At 42.7% G+C, this 20,448-nt stretch overlaps 2 protein-coding genes and 2 long non-coding RNA genes across 4 annotated transcripts; 1 reads left to right on the plus strand and 3 right to left on the minus strand.

The window, feature by feature from the left end:
* Positions 1-194: 194 nt before the first annotated feature.
* LOC118473033 (uncharacterized) lies at positions 195-1,903 on the minus strand. Its single transcript, XM_035961244.1, has 7 exons — positions 1,831-1,903; positions 1,587-1,741; positions 1,279-1,491; positions 1,068-1,193; positions 854-987; positions 705-780; positions 195-614 (listed from the first exon to the last, which is right to left on the minus strand). The coding sequence occupies exons 1-7, from the start codon at positions 1,901-1,903 to the stop codon at positions 195-197; spliced, it is 1,197 nt and encodes a 398-aa protein (XP_035817137.1).
* An 11,801-nt stretch (positions 1,904-13,704) lies between these two features.
* On the plus strand, positions 13,705-14,317 carry LOC109941164 (calcium-transporting ATPase 5, plasma membrane-type). The gene is made up of 3 exons (XM_020541676.2): positions 13,705-13,840; positions 14,002-14,100; positions 14,174-14,317. The coding sequence occupies exons 1-3, from the start codon at positions 13,727-13,729 to the stop codon at positions 14,315-14,317; spliced, it is 357 nt and encodes a 118-aa protein (XP_020397265.1). The 5' UTR covers positions 13,705-13,726.
* A 1,316-nt stretch (positions 14,318-15,633) lies between these two features.
* LOC109940754 (uncharacterized) lies at positions 15,634-16,116 on the minus strand. Its single transcript, XR_002263404.1, has 3 exons — positions 16,008-16,116; positions 15,853-15,924; positions 15,634-15,777 (listed from the first exon to the last, which is right to left on the minus strand). It is a non-coding gene; the product is annotated as an uncharacterized lncRNA (long non-coding RNA).
* Positions 16,117-16,397: 281 nt separating this feature from the next.
* On the minus strand, positions 16,398-17,029 carry LOC103632929 (uncharacterized). Its single transcript, XR_002748897.1, has 3 exons — positions 16,946-17,029; positions 16,751-16,874; positions 16,398-16,662 (listed from the first exon to the last, which is right to left on the minus strand). It is a non-coding gene; the product is annotated as an uncharacterized lncRNA (long non-coding RNA).
* Positions 17,030-20,448: the final 3,419 nt, after the last annotated feature.

A 20,448-nucleotide genomic window follows, 5' to 3' on the forward strand; every position in this document is an offset into this window, starting at 1 on the left:
GAACAGCCATGTCAAAACATCTTAGAGTCATATCTTTATTTATCGTTAATATGTTTTGTAGGTCTTTAACAGATATTTCTATCTTAAAAGGATTGAAACTTCGCACCCATGTCATCCTGTAATGTAGCATGACGAAAGTCTATATCAAGAATCTAAGTAGTTGATATACATAAAATATATAAATCAATGAGCACTTACTCTAGTGTCGTATCGTCTTCTATTGTCATGATATAATCACATAAAACATCTATTGAATCGGCTTTGGTCACTGGCATGTCCTTTGTGGAAAGACCAACCATTAAAAAGTCATTGGTGCACACATCATTAGATACTTTTACAGGAGTTCTTTTATCCCAATCATCAACAAACCACTTTTGCAAGTCTGCTTGAGTAATAGGGCCTTCCTCATCTTCATACACTACTTCGCTATCATCAAGCACGTGGAGTAGCTTCCTCTTCTTAGAATCTGTTGGGTTTTCTAATATCTCAACATCCGATGGGCTTCCAGAGTCAACTTCTTTATCATTTTTGTATAACAGACACCCCCTTCTCTTATTCAGTTCTGAAGATAGTAATATAGCAGCCATTTTCTTTCTAAAGTGTGACATGTCATCCTACAAATAAGAAATAATTATTATATATTAGCATTATATATGTAACACTGACTGTAGATGTGTATATATGTCGTAGTAGTAATAATATACCTGGGTAAAACTGTCAGACAGTTCATCCCCTGTCCAGTATTCGATACAGTTCAAAAGAAAGAGACCACATGAAGAGCTACATATACATTAATATCAACATAAAGATTAGTATGAATGAAAAAATAGGTAAAGAAGATTTTAGGGCGTACCTATCTGTCTGCTTTGCATATCTCATGTCTATTTCTCTGAGCGGCCAAGAAGCAACTTGGAGGTTTGGCCACCTGTGGTCTTTTAACTCCTTACGTTGAGATATCATATCAATTTGTCTTTGGAGTCCTTTAATCTTTATATATTATAAAACAAAATTAGAGATTGGGATAAGTTAATAGTGAATTCATAATTGTTTAGTTTGTGCATACTCACAGAGTCCGTGAGGTCTTTACGATCTTGTGAAGTAGCAAGTGAATCGAGCACTTGTATCTCCATATTTCTTGCATGGATCACGGCAAGATACCAGTGCGTCTCTCGGATGTTTATCGGAATAAACACCTACAAAATAGGTATAAATACTTGCATAAGAATAAAATACATGTAAACACTAACTGTTTTGTTTAGATTATAAACTCATATGTACCATGTCATGGTCTAGGTAAAGTAACACCCTTCGTTCAGCGCTACATATTTGTGTCATGTCTTCAATTGGATATAGCTCCTCTGTTTTAATTTCAACATCGCCATCTCGCTTCAAGAAATTAAACTGGAAAGCATTTTCTATGTGAACGCGACCTCCAGATCGACACTTTAGATGCTTTTGAGCTTTTATCAAATTTATATAACAGTCTATAACCTGTAAGTGTGTAAGTTGTGGTTAAAAATACCAAGATGAGTAAAAAAATCTATACATAACAAGGTCGCCAAATCTAAAAACTAAGCATGGATTACCTCGTCACCTAGATATGCATTCGGCTGAAATAAACATTCCATCGACTTTCTTTCAACAAAGGCATCATCAATAAGCACGACTTCCACCCTTGGTTCACAAGGGATTTCCTTAATAAAATCGATGAGTGCAAGGTCGCCCTGCGTGCAAATATAGTCTAGAGCAAACAATCGTGAGATACAACTAAAATTAGTTATTACAATAAAATACAAATTGATCCATACAGAACTACGAAAATTATAATACCTTCCGGAACTATTGCGGTTGCCACCGATTTTTTTGGCTTGTTATGACACAAGCCTACAGATAGAAATTCCATTCTCGCGGGACAAAAACCTACATTTATAAGGTAAGGTAGGCCAGTGTCCATGCTTTCCCATGTTAGTGGAAAAAATAAATGACGATTTAGGATAGTAAGCCAACATGCATAGCAAATTGTTAGATGCATAATAAACTAATAAATATAAATCACCTAGTTTCATATACGTACATGCCTACTCGGGAAATGGAAACCCCTTTAGTTGTTTCATATCACCTAGTAATAAATAAATCACCTGTGATTCTAAATTGTTAGCTGCAGTTTAGAAGGTGACTTCGTACCTAAGTGATAAATATATTCTTGAGTCTGCTTGATTTGGCTATAACATATGAACACATATATTCTCGGATTTCGTATGTAATCCGGGGGTATCACACAAGAACACCCAACAATTTTGAAGCATGAGAGTAAAACCTGATAAAAGCGTCTGCTCAAAATCAAGGTTAGTTCTTGTCTATACGAGCAGACAAGTTGCTGGCTTCATGCAGCAGAGGACCACACACATGCTGAAACAGAACTAACCAAACCCAAGGAAAACTACGACACCTTGGCAAGTCAAAATGGAATCTGAATACAAGAAAAAATAAAGGCGCAAGACAATGAGCACCTTTTTATTGAGGAGATCCCTATTGAAGATGTCGCGGACAGACCAAAAGAAGACTTGGTTGTCAAGGTAGCTGAGATCAAACTTGTCGACGTTCTTTGCCCTTGCCTCCACAGCCTCGAACCCCTCTGCCTGCTTCACCGCTTCTTCTTCCACGAGCGCTGCAGTGCCACTATCTTCCTCCTCACTTTTGCTGTTTGGAGTCGCCGTACAAGGTAGGAGGAGGAACGGGAGGCGAGGAAAAAGATGGTAAGAGGCCGTTGTGTTTCCTTTTGTTTTGTTGACGGGAGGTGAGGAAGATCCAGGGAATCGCCGCGCGCCGAGAGGCGAGGATGGTGGGGAAGATCCAGGGAGGCGCCGCGCGCGGGGAGGCGAGGACGGGCCTTCCATGACGGGATTGACGAGGGCGATGGAGGGAGGTGCAGGGGCTGCAGTCCAGGGCGCACGTGTGGCATGTCGATCTGTGCGGCGGAGACTAAGGTGCGGTAGAGACATGACGAGATTGACGCTGAGCTCTAAAACCAGCAAGGGAAATCGTCGCTCCGCCATTCTCGCCCCGCGTCGACGCTCGGTCGATGGAAGGCGCATCCCAGGGATCCTCTCGCCCCCGCCTCGCTGACCAATTCCATGACCCCAAGCAGCTCTGGCACCACCTGCACGGTCGCTGGCCAAGCGACCAACAGAAACAGCACCTGCGCTCACAGACACAACACACACAGAGGCATCACTGCTTTAGTCCTTAAACCTTTCCATGCCATAAGTAGCATTAGAAACCTACGTAAAGCATCATTCCCTACAGTTTTCCTGAAAAAATGGAAGGTCATTTTTCCTTTCCTGTCAAAATGTTCCCCGGTAGGAAATTAAAATCTGCAGGGAAACATCTTCCCCACTGTCTTTTGCTTGCTGTTTCCTCACTGTCTTTTGCTTGCTCCCTAGGAAGTAGGAACTCAAGTTGTGGGTAAACTTGCAGATTCTAGTAGTGCTGGGAGGATCACCTATGTTTTTCAGTTATCACTGCTAAAAGCCACACTCCACATCGTCTGTGCCCACTGTTTAAGACTGCTCACTTGCTCATAGCGGCCCCTTGTGCATTTGGGACCCCACACCTGTCCCTACAGTTTTGTGAAATCCTAACGCTTACATTCCCCCTGCAGGTGAAGGAGTTGTCAGAAACGCATGTTTGGCCAGCCAGTTCTGTTATGCTGTTGAATGAAAAATTTAGACCCCTCTTTCTCGTTTCCTTAATCGAAATGCTTGAACTCTATGTTCCATTTGTAATGTAATAAGAGGCAAATGAATTGCACCAACAACAATCAACTTCTGATTGAAAAATATCGATGTGTCATGTGTGGCCTGAATGTTGTGGGATTGCATCTAATCCTGTCGATTTAGCGAAGTGAAGATTCTGCCATATTACTGGAGCTATTTGAAACTGAGGTGTGGAGAGCCTGTATGGTCTTTTAGCACTTGCAACATACTAATTCTGAAGGAGATGTGTTGTACCATGAGTCCATGACTATCATGAGTACTTTGTAAAAACTATTCCCTTTCAACTATATGGATCGGGGAGGGAAGTGAGCTAAGGCCCTGATTGGATCTCAGGAGCTAAATTTTAGTCATTGTAGAAGCTAAAGATTTAAGCAAGATAGAACTAAAAATGACTAAAATGGTGGAAAGGTTTCTTTTTTACCACTTTCGTAGTTCAGGGTATGTTTCGTAGATATTTAGTTCCGAAGGAGGACCTAAATTTTAGTTCATGTTTAGCTAATAGGGCGCTACTAAAATTAGTTGAATAAATACAAACAGTCTATCTAATAGCTAAATATCTAATAGCTAAATTATTCCATGAATAAATACAAACACTGTGAGGTAATTAAGCACGAAAGGCGCAACACAGCAGTTTGCTTCAAATCAAACAGGCCCAAACAAAGTCTTGCGACACATACAACCAAGCAGCTGTACATACACAAACACGCTTGTAAGATATAGAAACAGGAGACACAGGGTGGTTGGAGAAGGCGCAACTCATTATCATTCACAGAACGAGAGACAATACAACGGTTGCAGAGTAAGGAACGCTCTAAATGGAATATGAAGCATCTGAATGGAATTGTATATTCCTAGTAGTCAGGTCAGCTGTTTCAGTTGAAGTTCCGCCAGACAGCGAGCACTCGAGTTCGCATCGGAGGCTGAAAGCATGGTTTGCGAATTCCTGCAGCACACCTTCAAATCGTTTCCCCTCTAAACTGGCAAGATCATTGCATAGATCAGCCTTACAAGAATCGCCAAGCTTTCCTGCCTCGTATAGTGTCACAGCATGCGACTTCAAATCTGCAATATGAAAGTGGCAACTGTACTGTCAGTTAGAAAGTTCAGACACATCTCGCTGGATATCAGTGATATCGCGCGTAGATTTCTGCCAAACATCTGTCAGGCAATTAAATGCAAGGGAAATATATCTAACCTGGAGATAGTGAGCCCATCATTAAGTATGAAGTTACATTAGCATCGACAATGAAGCCCACATAAGCCATCCCGGAGTTCTTGTGTCCATCAGAATCACTGCTAAGCGACTCATGACCAGACTTTTCTGAGGCGACACTCGTACGAGAGCTTTCAACTTCATCGCTGAGAATGTTGTTGGACAGTGCAAGAGTGCTCGAATCCCTAAGAACAGAGTCGGTATCCAGAAGCTTCACAGCCCATCCTAGTCGGCAAGCAAACGATGCAGCTGCCTGGAGCTGGTAAAGGTCGGCTTGTAAAGTCGTAGCCAGTTCAGCAACCGTGGCATTTTCACTTGATACCAACGAATACAGCATACAGTAGCCTGCGGTGTAAAAAAAATCGGGCATTGGTTTTAACAGCTACATAAAAATCTAGCAGTTGGCTACAGTTAAGTAGGGAATGCAGTTTGTTACAGCTTCACAGAAGACTACAGATGGAGACTACTCACTCTTCAATTGGATCTTCGTAGGACTGATCCTTGTTTGAAACAAAACCTTCAAGCCGGGAAACTGAAGTGGTGGTATGAATTCAAAACTGAAGCGTCACAAAACAGATGGTTGGCTACAACAAACCAGAGACCTAAGGTGTCTATGGTCCATATATTCCTTTTTAGAGACAGCATGACAGATTCAAGCTTCTTCCTGACCTTTTCTTCAGCAAAAAAAGGAGAAAAAAAGAGAGGCAACTATGCAGATGAATATGGCCATATGGGCCCGCATGGCAATGATCTTAAAATGGGCCCAAGTCATGAAATCATAGAGTTAAACAGTGACAAAGCTAAAAGCTTTGCTGATGCTTCTTATAAAATGCAAAGAACTAAAGTTTCAGTTGGTATACCAAAACAACAATTATAAAATGTAAATATGTGCACCCATGAAAATTCGAACAATTCTGAATTACCAACAATTAATTAGAAACCCCTCACTACCTACATTCCAAGACCAACTAACGCCAGAGCAAAAATATGCAAAGGACTAAGCTTTCAGTATTTCACTGAACATTATAGTACTTTCTCAAGGTATAAAACCAACTAACAGAGAGCAAAAATATATGTGTACAAAGACGGAGCTGGGCTATACCCCGAGAAACTTGACTGAAGGTTTAACGAAGATGCTCCTGTGGCTTAAGGAAGAAAAACTAATCAAGTTTTAGCGTTATTTACTACACGCCATATCACATATCTAATGTACACTGAGACATTGGGGGTGTGCTGGGGACTCTGCAGCACTGTTAAATTGTACATACCTGGACAACATGTGTATATCACTTAGAAGACACGACCATGCTAGCTCTGCAACAGATAAGAAGCGCTACTCCTTTTTCAAGGTACCTGCAACATGTAGTTGATGCTGTCAGTGTTGTGCAGAGTTTGGAGATACATGATATTGCATTGTTTTATGACTACAAGATTATGATCATAGGAAGTACATATAGTTTGTTTATAAACTCAACCTGACTATGGGTAATATATATATAGGTTTATAAATATGCTATATATACAATTGAAAGCACGTGTTGAGATAGGCAAACCAAACTCAGTAAACATTCTTCATTTTTTATCCCATACTGAATCCTTTGGTGACAGAAAATCTAAAACTATCCTTGACTGCTCCAAAGGTTTCGTAGTATTTGAATTTGTATGCTACAAACCTTAAGAAGAAATATGCATAGAAAACCAAATGTACAAGGCTGTAGAGGATTTTTTTTTGTATCAGTTGATCTGTAAACCGTAAATTTCTGCAACTAAAAGCTAGCAGGATTGAATAATCAGTTCACAATGTAGAAATCACAAGCCCCATCGTGTCCACTCTGCCAAGCGACGCGCCGGAACAGCCTGTGCACGGACAGTAGCGCCCGACCACCAGACTGTGCACGGACGTGTCCACTCTGCCAAGTGTTTGACTGAGGACCTTAGAGGGCGAGCTGCTTGCTAGAGCCAAAAACAGCGATCAAGGGGAGTACCTCATCGTTTGCACCACCTTGTTATCTATGGACCACCTTGTTATCTATGGATGGAGAATTTGGTGCGAACCATGTGTCTTGCAGCTCACTCTGGCAATGCGCGAAGTAGGAGTTGATGAACACCCATGCCTCTCGGTTTGCTTTCAAACTGTCTCAAAGATGTCAGCATTCCACTTCTCAGTCCTGCCCAAAAAAAATCAAAATCAATTGAGTGTTAGTCTTGTGTCGGTGTATTTTTATTGAAACAAACAATTGAGTTTTAACAGACTTACTGTAGGTCTAGTTTGTTAGGACCTCCTTGTAGACGATGTTCTTAGTATATGTTCCACAATCAACTGTGGGGTTCTTTCTCACACCCTTCCTCAAAGTTTTCTTCCCATCGACGGGTGGGATTGCAAGAATCTTTATGTTTGATCGGGCTGTCGCTCTAGATAGAGCAACGTATAGTTGGCCATGAGAGAACACTGGTTCGGGCAAGTATACACCAACGTTGGGAATGGTCTGACCCTGTGCTTTGTTAACCGTCATTGCAAAGCTAAGTCGTACAGGAAACTGCTTTCTTTTGAACTGGAAAGGGAACATCTCTTCATCGGAGGGACACAGAGGTATACGCGGCAGGAAAATCCGTTTTCCAGCGTGTTGACCCAGTACAATTTCTGCGTCAATGCTATTTCTTTGGAAACCACGAACGACCAGCCTGGTGCCATTGCAAAGTCCATTCGCAGGGTCTATATTCCGAAGCAATATAACATGGCATCCAATCTTGAGCTTCAAAACATGTGGTGGCAGCCCATTAGGCGTCAGTGTGTTTAGGAACTCGGGTGGGTAGTAGTTATGGGGATCATCCATGGCGCTATCGAAACTATGGTACACCATATGTTCCCCTTGAAAACGATCAATCATCTTAACATTTATCATATCCACCCATTCGTTCCGCGTTGACAGTATCGCCCTTGAAGTGATGTAGGTCGAATCGGACATATTTTTGTTGAGATTTGGGAAAACGAAGTCTATTAGGTTGTCAAGATCGGTGTCACTCCCACTATAAGGCACACATACCTCGTCAGGAAGACGGATGTCGCCGTCACTATTTGTGTCCTCAGTTCCACCGCCTACGCGCAGCAAATACTCCGCAAACCAAGGGTCATTTTTTGCCCTGATATTGGTAACAAGCTTTAAGTGGGACATGGACTCCCATAGGTAAGACATCCGTAGCGAAGAAGCGACCACTTGAGCCCTTGTCCCTTTACGAACAACAGGCAAGACCTGTCTGAAATCCCCACCGAAGACAATGGTTTTACCACCGAATGGCAGTCCGGGCCGACCCATTATATCGCGCATGCTATTGTCCAGTGCCTCCACAGCTTGTCTCTTAGTCATAGAAGCCTCGTCCCAGATAATGAGAGATGCTTTCCGTAGCAACTCTGCGGTTCCACTCTGCTTCGTGAAGCTACATACAGCGCCATCGTCAATAGTGAGAGGTATCTTGAAGCGTGAATGGGCGGTTCTTCCTCCAGGCATTATGGAAGCCGCAACGCCAGATGTAGCTGTTGCCACTGCAATCTTGCCCTGGCTGCGTAGCGTCGCGAGTAGCACTCTATATAGGTAAGTCTTTCCGGTGCCACCAGGTCCATCCACAAAGAATAATCCGCCCTGATCAGTGTCAACGGCAGATAAAATCTTATCATAGGCGGCCCTCTGTTCCTTGTTAAGACAGTCTTTAAGAGCCACATCTTCTGCTGCTGGTTCGATAATTTCCTCCTCGTAAACCTCCCTAGCAGTACCAATAGCATCGTCATACGCGTCCATGATAGGAGGAAGAGGGAATGTCTTTATGTCCTTTCCCATTGACTGCAACATGTTCCTAATGTCAATCAATACCATCTGCTCAACATGAGTTTTGCACGGATTCCTGTGTTGATAGTCCTCGGACATAGAATCTAGGTGTTTCTGCCAGAGTACAACCACATCGCTTGGCTCACAGTACACAAGTATTGTGGCAAAAAGCCGTCGCAGCGCCGATGGCATCTGGAAAAGAGCACGTTCAGTGAGACACTCATCTAGTGTGTTGTCCGACTCAAGCAGTCCCCTTCTCTCTGCTGCCTCACGAAAAGTGGGTAGCGTGACACCATCTACTGTCCTTAGATCCACATAGGAAGTGGCGCCAGTCACATGGTTTAGGAGAACACGAAGATAGTAGCGCTCCCCCTCGGCCGGATGAGCAGAGACTATTCTACCGACTTGTCCACCCGTATCTCGTTTCCTCTTTTGCCATATTTTTCCCTTACCACTCTGCCAAGTGTACCATTCAGGGAAGTCACGATACAGGATGCCACGAGCCTCCTTGTGTAGACTATTCGCCTCAAAATATGCTGTGAGCATTGACCTATCAACACCTGGACGGTTGACGACTCGCTCGACCATTTGCCGCTCGTGAAACGCCACCATGTGCATGTTTGGAAGATGGAGTTGCAGCTGCATCACAGGTGGAGATATCTGACTAAGCTCAAAGCCGTATATCCTCCATAAGGCTTCTGGAGGAGTCACCCACCTTGCATCTCTGTACTGCTTGATCTCATCTACATCATCATCTGCCTTGCTCGCATCTCTCATAACAACAGAAGCACGATCATGGCCTTTGTATATGTACTTGAACAGGTATTTAACAGCCTTGATGCTCCCACATGCCTCAACATTGATGTGACAGTTGAAGAGACGAAGGAGGTATGGGTTGTAAGGGACAACCCATCTATTGTCCAATTCGCACCCTCGAACCTTTTCGGTACGACCATCGTCACGACGTCTGTAAACAGGGTACGAATCCTTCCCTTGCAAGGTTGTGTCACTGAAAGGCCGAGGGTAATGATTCTTGCACGATTTACGACCCTTAGTGCATGGGCAGTTAGGGTTTAGCGACCCACACGGGCCATGCATCATATGCTTGATAACCATCTTTCGTAGTTCAGGGTACTTGTTGCTTGGGATCTCAGCTGAGATCAAAAGGTCATACTGCTCAGGGCATGTGAGCTTGTACTTCCTCTGCATTATGAGTAGAAAATGGGCATGCGGCAAACCCCGCTTCTGAAACTCCACGACATAGACGTAGGCTCGGACCTTACCAAGAATATCCTGTTTAGTCAGCCTATGCTTTAACTCCTGTAGCTTTGCATGAAAGACACGCACTACAAGTTCCGGACGATCTTGCAGTGTCTGCCCAGGGAGAAGCTCCCTCCTTATCTCATCCCAGTTAGGGTTACATGTCATGGTAAGAAAGATGTCTGGTTTACCAAACTTGCGCACCAGAGCCATAGCATCCATATACCGACGTCTCATGTCACGAGGACCGCCAATAAACGATGTTGACAGCACAGTTCGCTTGCCAATCTTCTCTGCTCTAATATCTCCATCTAGCATGCTATCCACCAAGCCCTGGTATAGGTCTGCCCTTAACCGATCTTGATTCTTACGTATGAAATCTAAACGAGAGCTCTCAATCTTTATGTACGTGTCGACCGCGAACTGCTGGAAAAGCCGCTTTCCATGAAGTATTGGATTGAATACCCCGGGACGAATCTGGAATTTGTAGCAGTAGTAGTCACGTACAGAGACACATAAATGGCTAGGAGATTCTGCATATGCAAGGATTGAAAAGTGAGTGATGTCGAAAGCATAGTTAATATTGTGCAAATATCTCAAATATCAAATTAACAACTAACCTGCATCTTCATCATTTGCATTACTTGCCCTATGTGTCGCGCGGTATGCATCCACTTCGTCCATGGATACTCCAACCTTTGGGATATTTGCATGCCATCCAAGTTCGCCTCTAGGGAAGAACAATGGATATGATAGTGCATCGTAGCATCCATGGTATGAGCGGATGCAGTGTCTTGAACTGTCCTTCCCATGGAGCATAACACTCTTGTTGAATTGGCCTCGCCCTTCGCTCCCTTCGATCCAGACAGCGGCCACCTCCGAAGTGAGAGGTGCGTTATATGTCTTCTGGTTCAACGTCTGGTCAAGGTTCAACGCGATACGATAGTCATCAAGGTTGTCAACGTGGCCCATGGTCCTAAGGTGCTCGGAGTATGGGTTTCCACGTAGTATGTCGACTATCTGTTTGATAACCTCCTTGTCTTTCTGTTGATGCTCTTCACGGCACTTACGGTACCGATGCTCGAGGCTGGGATCGTCATCATAAAAGTAAAGCTCAAGGTGTTTATGCTCTGCCCCATCTTCCCTACCAAATGACTTAATATTGTGGTACATCATGCCTTGTGCTCGAAACGTGTATATACCAGAATCCCTTACATTAGTTGTCATACTATCGAGGCAACAGTATAGGGAAGTGAAAGAGAAATGGCCATTGAAAAACCTAATGTTATCACGAAAGTGCCTAGCATCAGAGTCTGCACTATCCCACAACCTCTTCAGTTGGGGAGGGGTCTCCACTGGAGCTAGCTCAACCTTCCCACCACGACAACAAAACCCAGGTGGCTCATACTCAAACTTCTTCGCGGTGCAATAACCGCAGTTGGGAACAAGCTTTAGCATATGTGTCTCTTCAGGGATGTTGCTGTACACCTTGTCGTACGGGTCAGAAACATAAGTGGCAGTAGATTCATCTTGAGTACCATCGATCTCGATATCCTCATCGGTATCCTCATCTGATATTTTTTTGAAAACAATGAGTAAGACACGAATATTTACATAAGCCTTGCTAGGATAAAAAAAGTGAAAAGAGTACATTGCGCAGCGAATAGGTATCCCTCGTTCTCATCATCATCGTCTTCGAATATGACACCCTCATCGTCATCACCTAAATGGTTCCAAGATGATGTAAGCACATGTTTAGTCAGACTACATACTATCGATGTCTTGCAAGATCCATATAAACAAGGATAGTAATTACCATTGTTGGTGATCTTCATAGGTGTATGGCGCTGTGTCCAATCGTCCCCTTCAACAACGTCACCGCTAGTATCCTCAATCGAAGTTCCCACCTTCCTTGATATGGCTGATTCAAATAGCTGGTTTCGACGAGCTAATATAGCTTGTCTTTCCCCACGAGGAACATGATGTTTACGCTTTAGTGTATTGGTAGACATATCGGGCGAAGCGACATCCTCGGTCTGGGTTGGAGATGGCAAGAAAGGTGCGTTGACGAATTCAGGGATAACCCAGTCGCAGACAGATAATATGGATCCATCAGATCCCTTTGCATCTGCTGTAGGGTGTACAAACTCAGGGGTATATGTTGGGTCCTCCATGGCGATGGATGTGGGATTCAAAGTGTCGGCTTGCATAACTCTATGTCTCCTGTTGTGGTCTACCTTTGCCTCTTTTCGCCTTGGTGTTCTATTATACAACCTAAGGCGTTCACGCCTAAACTCCTTCTCGACGGGAGTTAAGTTTTTGTACCGCTCGCTAAAGTAGGCGGTCCTCTGCGTAGTATGCTTAGGTGTGTGGCCAACAGTTTCGTGCACACTGCCTGTAATAAGGCATACTACGTTAAACCGTATGAAACTTGATTTTTTTGCATGTTTAGTCTAATGAACAGTCATGTACCTGGTGTTAGAACTTCTGTCGGTGCGTCAATGTCGTTCGACTGTACTGTATAATTGATATGCAAACAGTCGGAATCATCATTTGGATCAACATTTACTTTTTTGTCTCCACCTACAAAAATATGAACACATTACTTTTCAGTAGTAGGTTTATGCACAGAAACATTACTCTAAAGTTGACGCATTTCATCACCTCTTGGCGCGTTGGGCATCATATTTTGGCAATTGTTTCGTTGACGCGCTTCAGGCAGCTTCTTATTCAACTCTTTATTTCGTAGACGTGCTTCTCGACGCTTTTTGTTTTTCTCGTTTTTTTGTTCATCGGACATCGTGGCATATCTTTCCTTATCTCTTTGCCTCTTACGTTCCTTGGCATCAACAATTGGTCGAAACGAGTTTGATCCATTTTGATCACCTACAATGTAACTTTATATATTACTGTTCTATTACATATACTACGTTGCATTCATTAATATACACGCATGTACTAAGTTTTACCTGTATTAATGGTGTTTGAGATGTCTGCACATGGTGTGCGAGCAACATTATGTCCCATCTGATTTGTTTGTGTTTGTTCTCTGTTCTCCATAAAGAAAACCTGATAGGGGCAATGGACTTTTTTAATAATTTTCAAGCCCGTCAAGGTTCACAGACTATTCAAACAAACATGCACACAGATTCATTTTGGCATACTGCTTGGATAATTGGGATTTGGATAATTTGGTCATGCAATCATGTATGTAGAAATAACCTTGGAAAGATTTTTATATCCCTCTACTTATTGGATGTGCCAACCTGTTTGCTTTTGATTTATCTAATCTCTAATGATTCATTTAGGTCCTCTTGAATTATGTTCACGGTTCGGTTATCATATTCATGGTGATTTATTCATGTAATTGGATTAGCGCAGTCTATCTCTAGCAGCCTTACTCATCTTCCATTTAAGTTCATTTAGTATTATTTTGGCTGGCTGAATTGTATATATGTGTCCTAGAGCTAATATACAACCATGCTAACATGTGGAAATATGTGTTTTGAGCCTATCTATTTTGCTATTTCCCTTCAGTTGGTATATACATCTTCAAACAATAGACTTTTTACCAATTTTGCTTTATGCATTGCCTATGCAGATATACTATCTACTGTTTTTTGGTTTAAAGTATGCTCTAATAATGGCTACAGGTGATGGGGAGGTCTTCACCAAATGATAAACTTTTACTTGTTAAGGCACTGAGGGCAAGAGGTCACGTTGTTGCTGTTACTGGAGATGGCACAAATGATGCCCCAGCACTGCATGAGGTTTGTGGACTGTAGTCTCTATGAATTTTTAATTACTTTGAAACCAGCATCGGTTTGGACATGAACTTTCTAGTTCCTAATATGTAATTTAAACAAGCATCTTTCCATAGATGTTCAAGAAACATCTTTTGTTAGTACTCGACAAACTCTGAAACTTGCAGGCAGATATTGGTCTATCAATGGGGATTCAGGGAACTGAAGTTGCTAAGGAGAGTTCTGATATTATTATCTTGGATGACAATTTTGCCTCGGTCGTGAGGGTACGTTAACTGCTTTATCTTTTCTTGTTAGCCTTGTGCTACTGTAGTTTATGGTGTTTGTTTTTGGCTTCAGGTTGTCAGGTGGGGCCGATTGGTATATGCAAACATACAAAAGTTTATACAGTTCCAACTAACAGTCAATGTCGCAGCTCTGATAATCAATGTAGTTGCTGCCGTCAGTTCCGGAAACGTGTCGTTGAATGCTGTTCAGGTTTGAGTACAGATCCTTTTCTATTATGAAATATGTATTTGCCCACAGAGATCTATTGGAAAGATTTTTATATCCCTCTACTTATTGGATGTGCCAACCTGTTTGCTTTTGATTTATCTAATCTCTAATGATTCATTTAGGTCCTCTTGAATTATGTTCACGGTTCGGGTATCAAGACCGTCAGGCCAAACTATTCCAAAGAAATTTTCAGATAACCATTCTACTGCTATGTTTTGTTTTGATGGTAGAATCAGATTACATGAAGTACAAGGATCCAAAACAACCTATTAACTCTAGGACAGTGATCTTATTGGTAGAATGACCCTTGCTAAAAAAATTGGCAAAATGACACAGATTGAGTATCTAATCTTTCCCTATTCATTTGACAAGAAAAGAAAGTGTTGCACCATATTCATGGTGACTGAATAACTACAATAGTCACCCCACATTGATGATTGGTGTCCTAGAGCTAATATAAACTGAATGTGGTTGCTTTTGTGCTTACTGGCACAATCTGTGCCTAGCTTAAATTAGCAGACAATGGCTTAAAAGACTTTCATTGTCAGAAGATTCTTGCTAGTAAAAACAAAAAAAGGCATTTGAACAGTGCATTGCAAAATAGGCCAAATATTTTCATGGTGATTTATTCATGTAATTGGATTAGCACAGTCTATCTATAGCAGCCTTACTCATCTTCCATTTCAAGCTCCAACTCTGTGAACAGTGCATTGCAAAATAGGCCAAATATTTTCCCCTTAAACACTTTCGCAACTTGCTATCACAAATCAAAAGGGGAAATGCAGAGAACTGTCATCAATCCTCTTTGTCTGTATAGTGAAAGTTCAGATTTTTATATGTTTAGAGTAAGTCACTGGGTCAAACATTCAAACAAAAAGTTCAGATATTGGTTTTGATTTATGGGATACAATCTGGTCTGTAGTGTTCAACTGGAATATAAGATATCGCTGCATAGGTAAAAGGTTTGTACGAGTGAAAAATGTATTTATTTTTAAGTTCATTTAGTATTATTTTGGCTGGCTGAATTGTATATTTCTGTTGTATTTTTACTATACTATTGATAATCTGAACTTTTACACGACAGACCAACAGCTACTGTCATGGCTCAGCATGAAGCTGTGGCTACCTAGAAGACTGCAAATACAACACAGATAGATTGTACAAATAATAACTCACAATTTCGAAGCCAACTCATGCATACAATTAGAACTTCTCATAAAACTGAAGCAAGGACATGCTCATTCTTTATTGCTGTTTTTTGATAACATAAATTGCGAAATACAAATAATTGTGACCATCTTTAGTTGACACATAACTTCAAATCCTATAATGTAACAAGCTATCACACTACACATCCGGTACCACTGTTGCCAGATAAGCCCGTCTCCTCTCTAGATAATTGTTGATTAAAGCACTCCTCGGATTTTGGATCATGGAGCGCCGAATTGCTGCAATTTAGTAAATGATATGTAATAACATGATTACTTAATTATAATTTCTAAATTATTGCAAGAAACACTCACTCTGCAACCGTTGTGTGGTGTGATGATCTGGATCGAATTCAACAGTGCTATGGTCCGAGGTTTGCAAGCATCCTATTGTTATGTAGTAGACTTAGTTACTAAAGAAGTTCATTGACATTACTCCAACAAAGAAGTTTAAGTATAATAGGATTTACTGTGTAGCTTGTTACGGCGCAGCATAGTTCCGATAATTATGCTCTTGTTTTCTCTAGCTAACACCCACCGTAGAGCATTTCTTTGCAACAGTTCAGGCCAAATACCCACGACGATTATATCCCACCTATAAATAAAGCTTGTATTGTTTGAATAAAATATAACACGTCTGCAGTTTAAAAAAGATTGTAGTTAAAATTAATGACCTGGAATCCATTAGTATGGCCTCTCTGTACGGCCTTCCACCGATGTGCTCTAACGACGCCAAATGAATGACAATTCCTATTACATCTGAGACATTCATATATGAGGGATTAAATTTCGAGTATATTTTTTATGGTTTAGTGCGGTATAAGTATACTCCATATAGAAAGGCTGGCACATACCTATAAACCTCTTATGAGGTTGTTGGAGGACCTCATGAAATGGCATAAGATGTTTTGGATACGGCGGGAACTGAATTGGCAAGTGGAATGGTTCCACAACAGTCCGAGTTGCCAAGGTCAATTCTAGCCTATGTCCAAAATTCCGAAATAGATACGGCCCCCAGCTTACATAGAACGCCACTCCATATAATGTATATGTAGATCCTTGTTGGAGTAAGGTGTCAAATCTTTGGACATTATCGCGGTATGAAATTGCTTCTATTTTTGACCCCTAGTCATTTCAGAATGCACGTCGTATGAGTAAGAGGAATACGTTGACGTCATTTATTTTTGTTTTAATGTTTGACCCAGTGACTTACAGTGATGTCTTGTAGAATAAAATGTTGGCTGTCATGACGTCTAGGGAACTTAACAACGATTCTGGCTACGATACTCTTAAATTTTGGTAAGTCATCGCTCTCAACGTCATCAAATAACACGAAACTACATTAAAAGTGAGTTTAGATTCTTTTGTCCACGCATATATATATGCGACAAGTGAAATGTGTACTTACGGAAACTTTGTAGGGACGTGATGTAGGGCTGCAACCGACCTATGTTGGTTAAGTGTAGATGGTGCCATTGATCTTATAGTATTGATCATAGTTAAAAATATGTTTGAAATAAATCAAAACATAAAAAACCCATGTAAATCTCCACATTTGAAGGAAGTATGAAACAAAGTAGGAAAATAAACCAAAAAAACATAGATTTGAGGTTTATAACATGAAATAAGCTTTCTTAATCATGAAATAAATCAAAAACATGTATAGTGAATGTTTCATCTACCAAGTATATATAGCTTTCTTTTGCAGGAAGTATGAAACAAAAATAAAAATATACCGAAAAACAAAGCATAGAATAAAAATTTGAGGAAAACTTGTGTACCGTGATTAATACACGGGGTAGGAGAAGGAGTTGTAGATGAGGCTGCGCTCGCCGCTGATTTCCAAGACCTTCGGAATCTCCTCGGGCATATACCAGCTGAATTTAAGCAGATTTCGAACATTCAAACTTCACAAAAACATTGAACTTAAGCAGCAGGAGAGCAGTAAAAAAGAGATTCCACATCATACAAGACTAAACATCTTGTAGTCATAAAACAAAACATCTTATGCCATTTCATGAGGTCCCCCAACAACCTCACAAGTTCAGTTTTAGCGCAAGTAAGGAGCTGGAGCAGATAGGTAAGAGTCCATCACCGAGAATTGATGAAGAATTGTGAATATGGAGACATGCTACAATACACTACCCCAATCACCCCATATCTCCAACCAACCAGACAAAGAGTTCTAATCAGGCTTTGAAATAAGATGAAAAACAGTACAATTCTAAATCCAAACCCGCAAAAAGGATAAAGAGGTTTGCTATGGATTTTGGCATACAGTCTAAATTAACATCTGAAAACTGTAGAACAGAAACTGCAGGAGCATGGTCACTGGCATTTTCCCTGCAGCTGCCAAGAATCGCTGCCAATATCATGACACCCAAGATGCAGTCAGTATTGGCCAAAATCATAGATCAAGCAATGAAAAAAGTATGAACAAACAAAAAACATGCCAGTGTCAACATTATTATGAACAAAACCTCTTGGCACTACTAATTTCAAGAACTCCAGCTGCTCATAACACAATTCAGAAGCATCAGCAGAGGGCGAGAATCTGAGCGCGAATATGCGGAATTCTCTGTTGCCATGGACAAAACCGTAAATCCAGGCTGTGACCAGTTTATTTCAATTCAAAAAAAGGCGAGGAGAAAGCAAACTAAATCCGCGAGTATATTGTATCCGTCCTGACAGGTAGTACGTGCTAGAACGACTGAATGAGTTACCTTTATATGAACAACAGTGAAACACTGCAATCAACAAGTTTCCAATCATTATTTTTAGATGTGACATCCAGTTAAGCGTGAGGTTCTGAATTCAGAAAGCACCACAACCAACCATGCATGCCTGATCTACCGTCCCTTCATCATCGGGCATAAACATTAATGCAAGAACGGCCTACCTCTGAGAAATGCAAGAACGGCCTACCTCTGAGAAATGCAAGAACAGCTGTGAATCGGTGGATCTGAGGAGAGTGGGGATGGGTTGGAGGGATCACCTGTGTCCTAGCTTTTAATAGCAGGCGCGGAAGGGAGCGCGGTGAATCCTGTCGCCGAGTATGGAATGGGGCGAGCTTGGAGGGGGGCGGGCTCGAGGACGGGGTTGGTGGGCGGCGGGATTGGCGGGGGCGCGGAGGTAGCGGCTCTCCCGGCGTTTCCCCCCGAGCGGCCTTCCTTCCTCTCCCTCGCGAGCAAGCGGATCTGGCCGGCGGCTATCCCGCCGTCTCCCTCGCGCGGCATAACTGCGGCGGATCTCGCGCGGAGCTGACGGGTTTGGTAGGCGGCGAGCTTGGTGGTGGGCGGGATTGATGGGGGCGTGGAGGTGTGGCTTTCCCAGCGTCTCCCCCGCGCGGCCTTCATCGCGCGCCAGCACTGCGGCGAGCAAGCGGATCTGCCTGGCGGCTCTCGCGCGGAGCTGGCGGGTTTGGTAGGCGGCGAGCTTGGTGGTGGGCGCGCGCGCGGCATCACTGCGGCGGACGCGTGGAGCTGGCGGGTGCCGGGAAGGAAGGGCTCCATCGGCGTTGTCGCGCGGAGTTGTCGGGGGCGCGGGGGAGGCGGCTATCCCGCCGGCGGCTCGCGCGGAGCTGGCGGGTGCCGGGGAAGGAAGGGCACCATCGGCGTTGTCGCGCGGGGTAGGCGGCGGCGGGCATCACGGACGTTGTCGCGCGGGGTAGGCGGCTGCTGACGTCACGGGCGGGGGCACGAGAGACTGTGGACGCCCTCGTTACGTTCTTAATAGGAGTAGAGATTATTTATTTATTTTGTATAGAACTCCGATTATATAGTAAAGATGTGACATTCGATCATGTGCCATGATTCATCATATGTGTGAGACTTGGTCGCAGCATACCTAGGGGGTGTTTGGTTTGAGGAATCACTCCGTTCAGAATGAGGTGGTGCATTATGGATTCATTCCTCAAAATTGGTGGGATGACCACATTCCTTATATTAGTACTAAGTAACTAACTACGAGGAATGAGGTGGTGATGGATCAACACATTCCATTCCACAAACCAAACAAATAAGTGAGGAGTGAGAAGATGATGGACTATCTCAATCCTCAAACCAAACACTCTACTAATGATTATGTTCGCGCCCGGGTCGTGACATAGCACTTGTTTTGCCTCGCTCATCTCTGCGGCCTCCGACGAACGACGGAAGCATGGGCCGGCAATGGCGTTTGTGACACGGGATCTCGACAGAGCTCGATCTAGCTCCCAATCGATGGATATAGGACACCCTGGCCGCTGGCCTTTATACTCACCAGAGGGCGAAGAGGATCGCACGGAATTGGTCACAAGGAGCGCGCGGATCGGCGTTCTGTTGCGCTGAATTCTGTTGCGCAGAGGTGGAAGAGTGGAGCGCACAGTTAAGAAGGTGGGGAAAGAAGATTCTAGCACACTGGTTCCACCAGCCAGTGGCAGTAGAGAACACGCCAGAGCATGGCAAGGCAGGAACGACTTGGTCGCTGGCAAAGGGGTCAATCCGTTGGTGCTGATCGGATCACATGAGCCTGTGGCTTGAGGCACTGGCTAGAGGGACCCGCACGTCAGCGGAGTACTAGGGTCTGGGCTGCGCGGGGTACAGTTTGGAAATGGGCCAAGGAGGGTGAATTCGGCCCAACTGCAGGGATTATTCCTTTTCTTTTTTTTCTGCTTTCTTCTTTATTCCTAATTCATTTGAATTTGAATTTTGAATTCCACTTAAGTGCAAATTCAAGTTCATGTTAACTATGCAATTTAGTCACACCATCATATGGTGAAGTTATTCAGTTTTAATATTATTTTATATTGAATAATATTTCTTTCTTTACATTTTTATTCCCAAACTCTAAGATTTGAATTAGGTTTTAATCTTCAATTCACATCACTAATGTAACCTTATTAATATTTTCTTTATTATTAAATGCACAAAC

Source organism: Zea mays, chromosome 7 (assembly GCF_902167145.1).
Source record: "Zea mays cultivar B73 chromosome 7, Zm-B73-REFERENCE-NAM-5.0, whole genome shotgun sequence".
Lineage (NCBI taxonomy): Eukaryota > Viridiplantae > Streptophyta > Magnoliopsida > Poales > Poaceae > Zea > Zea mays.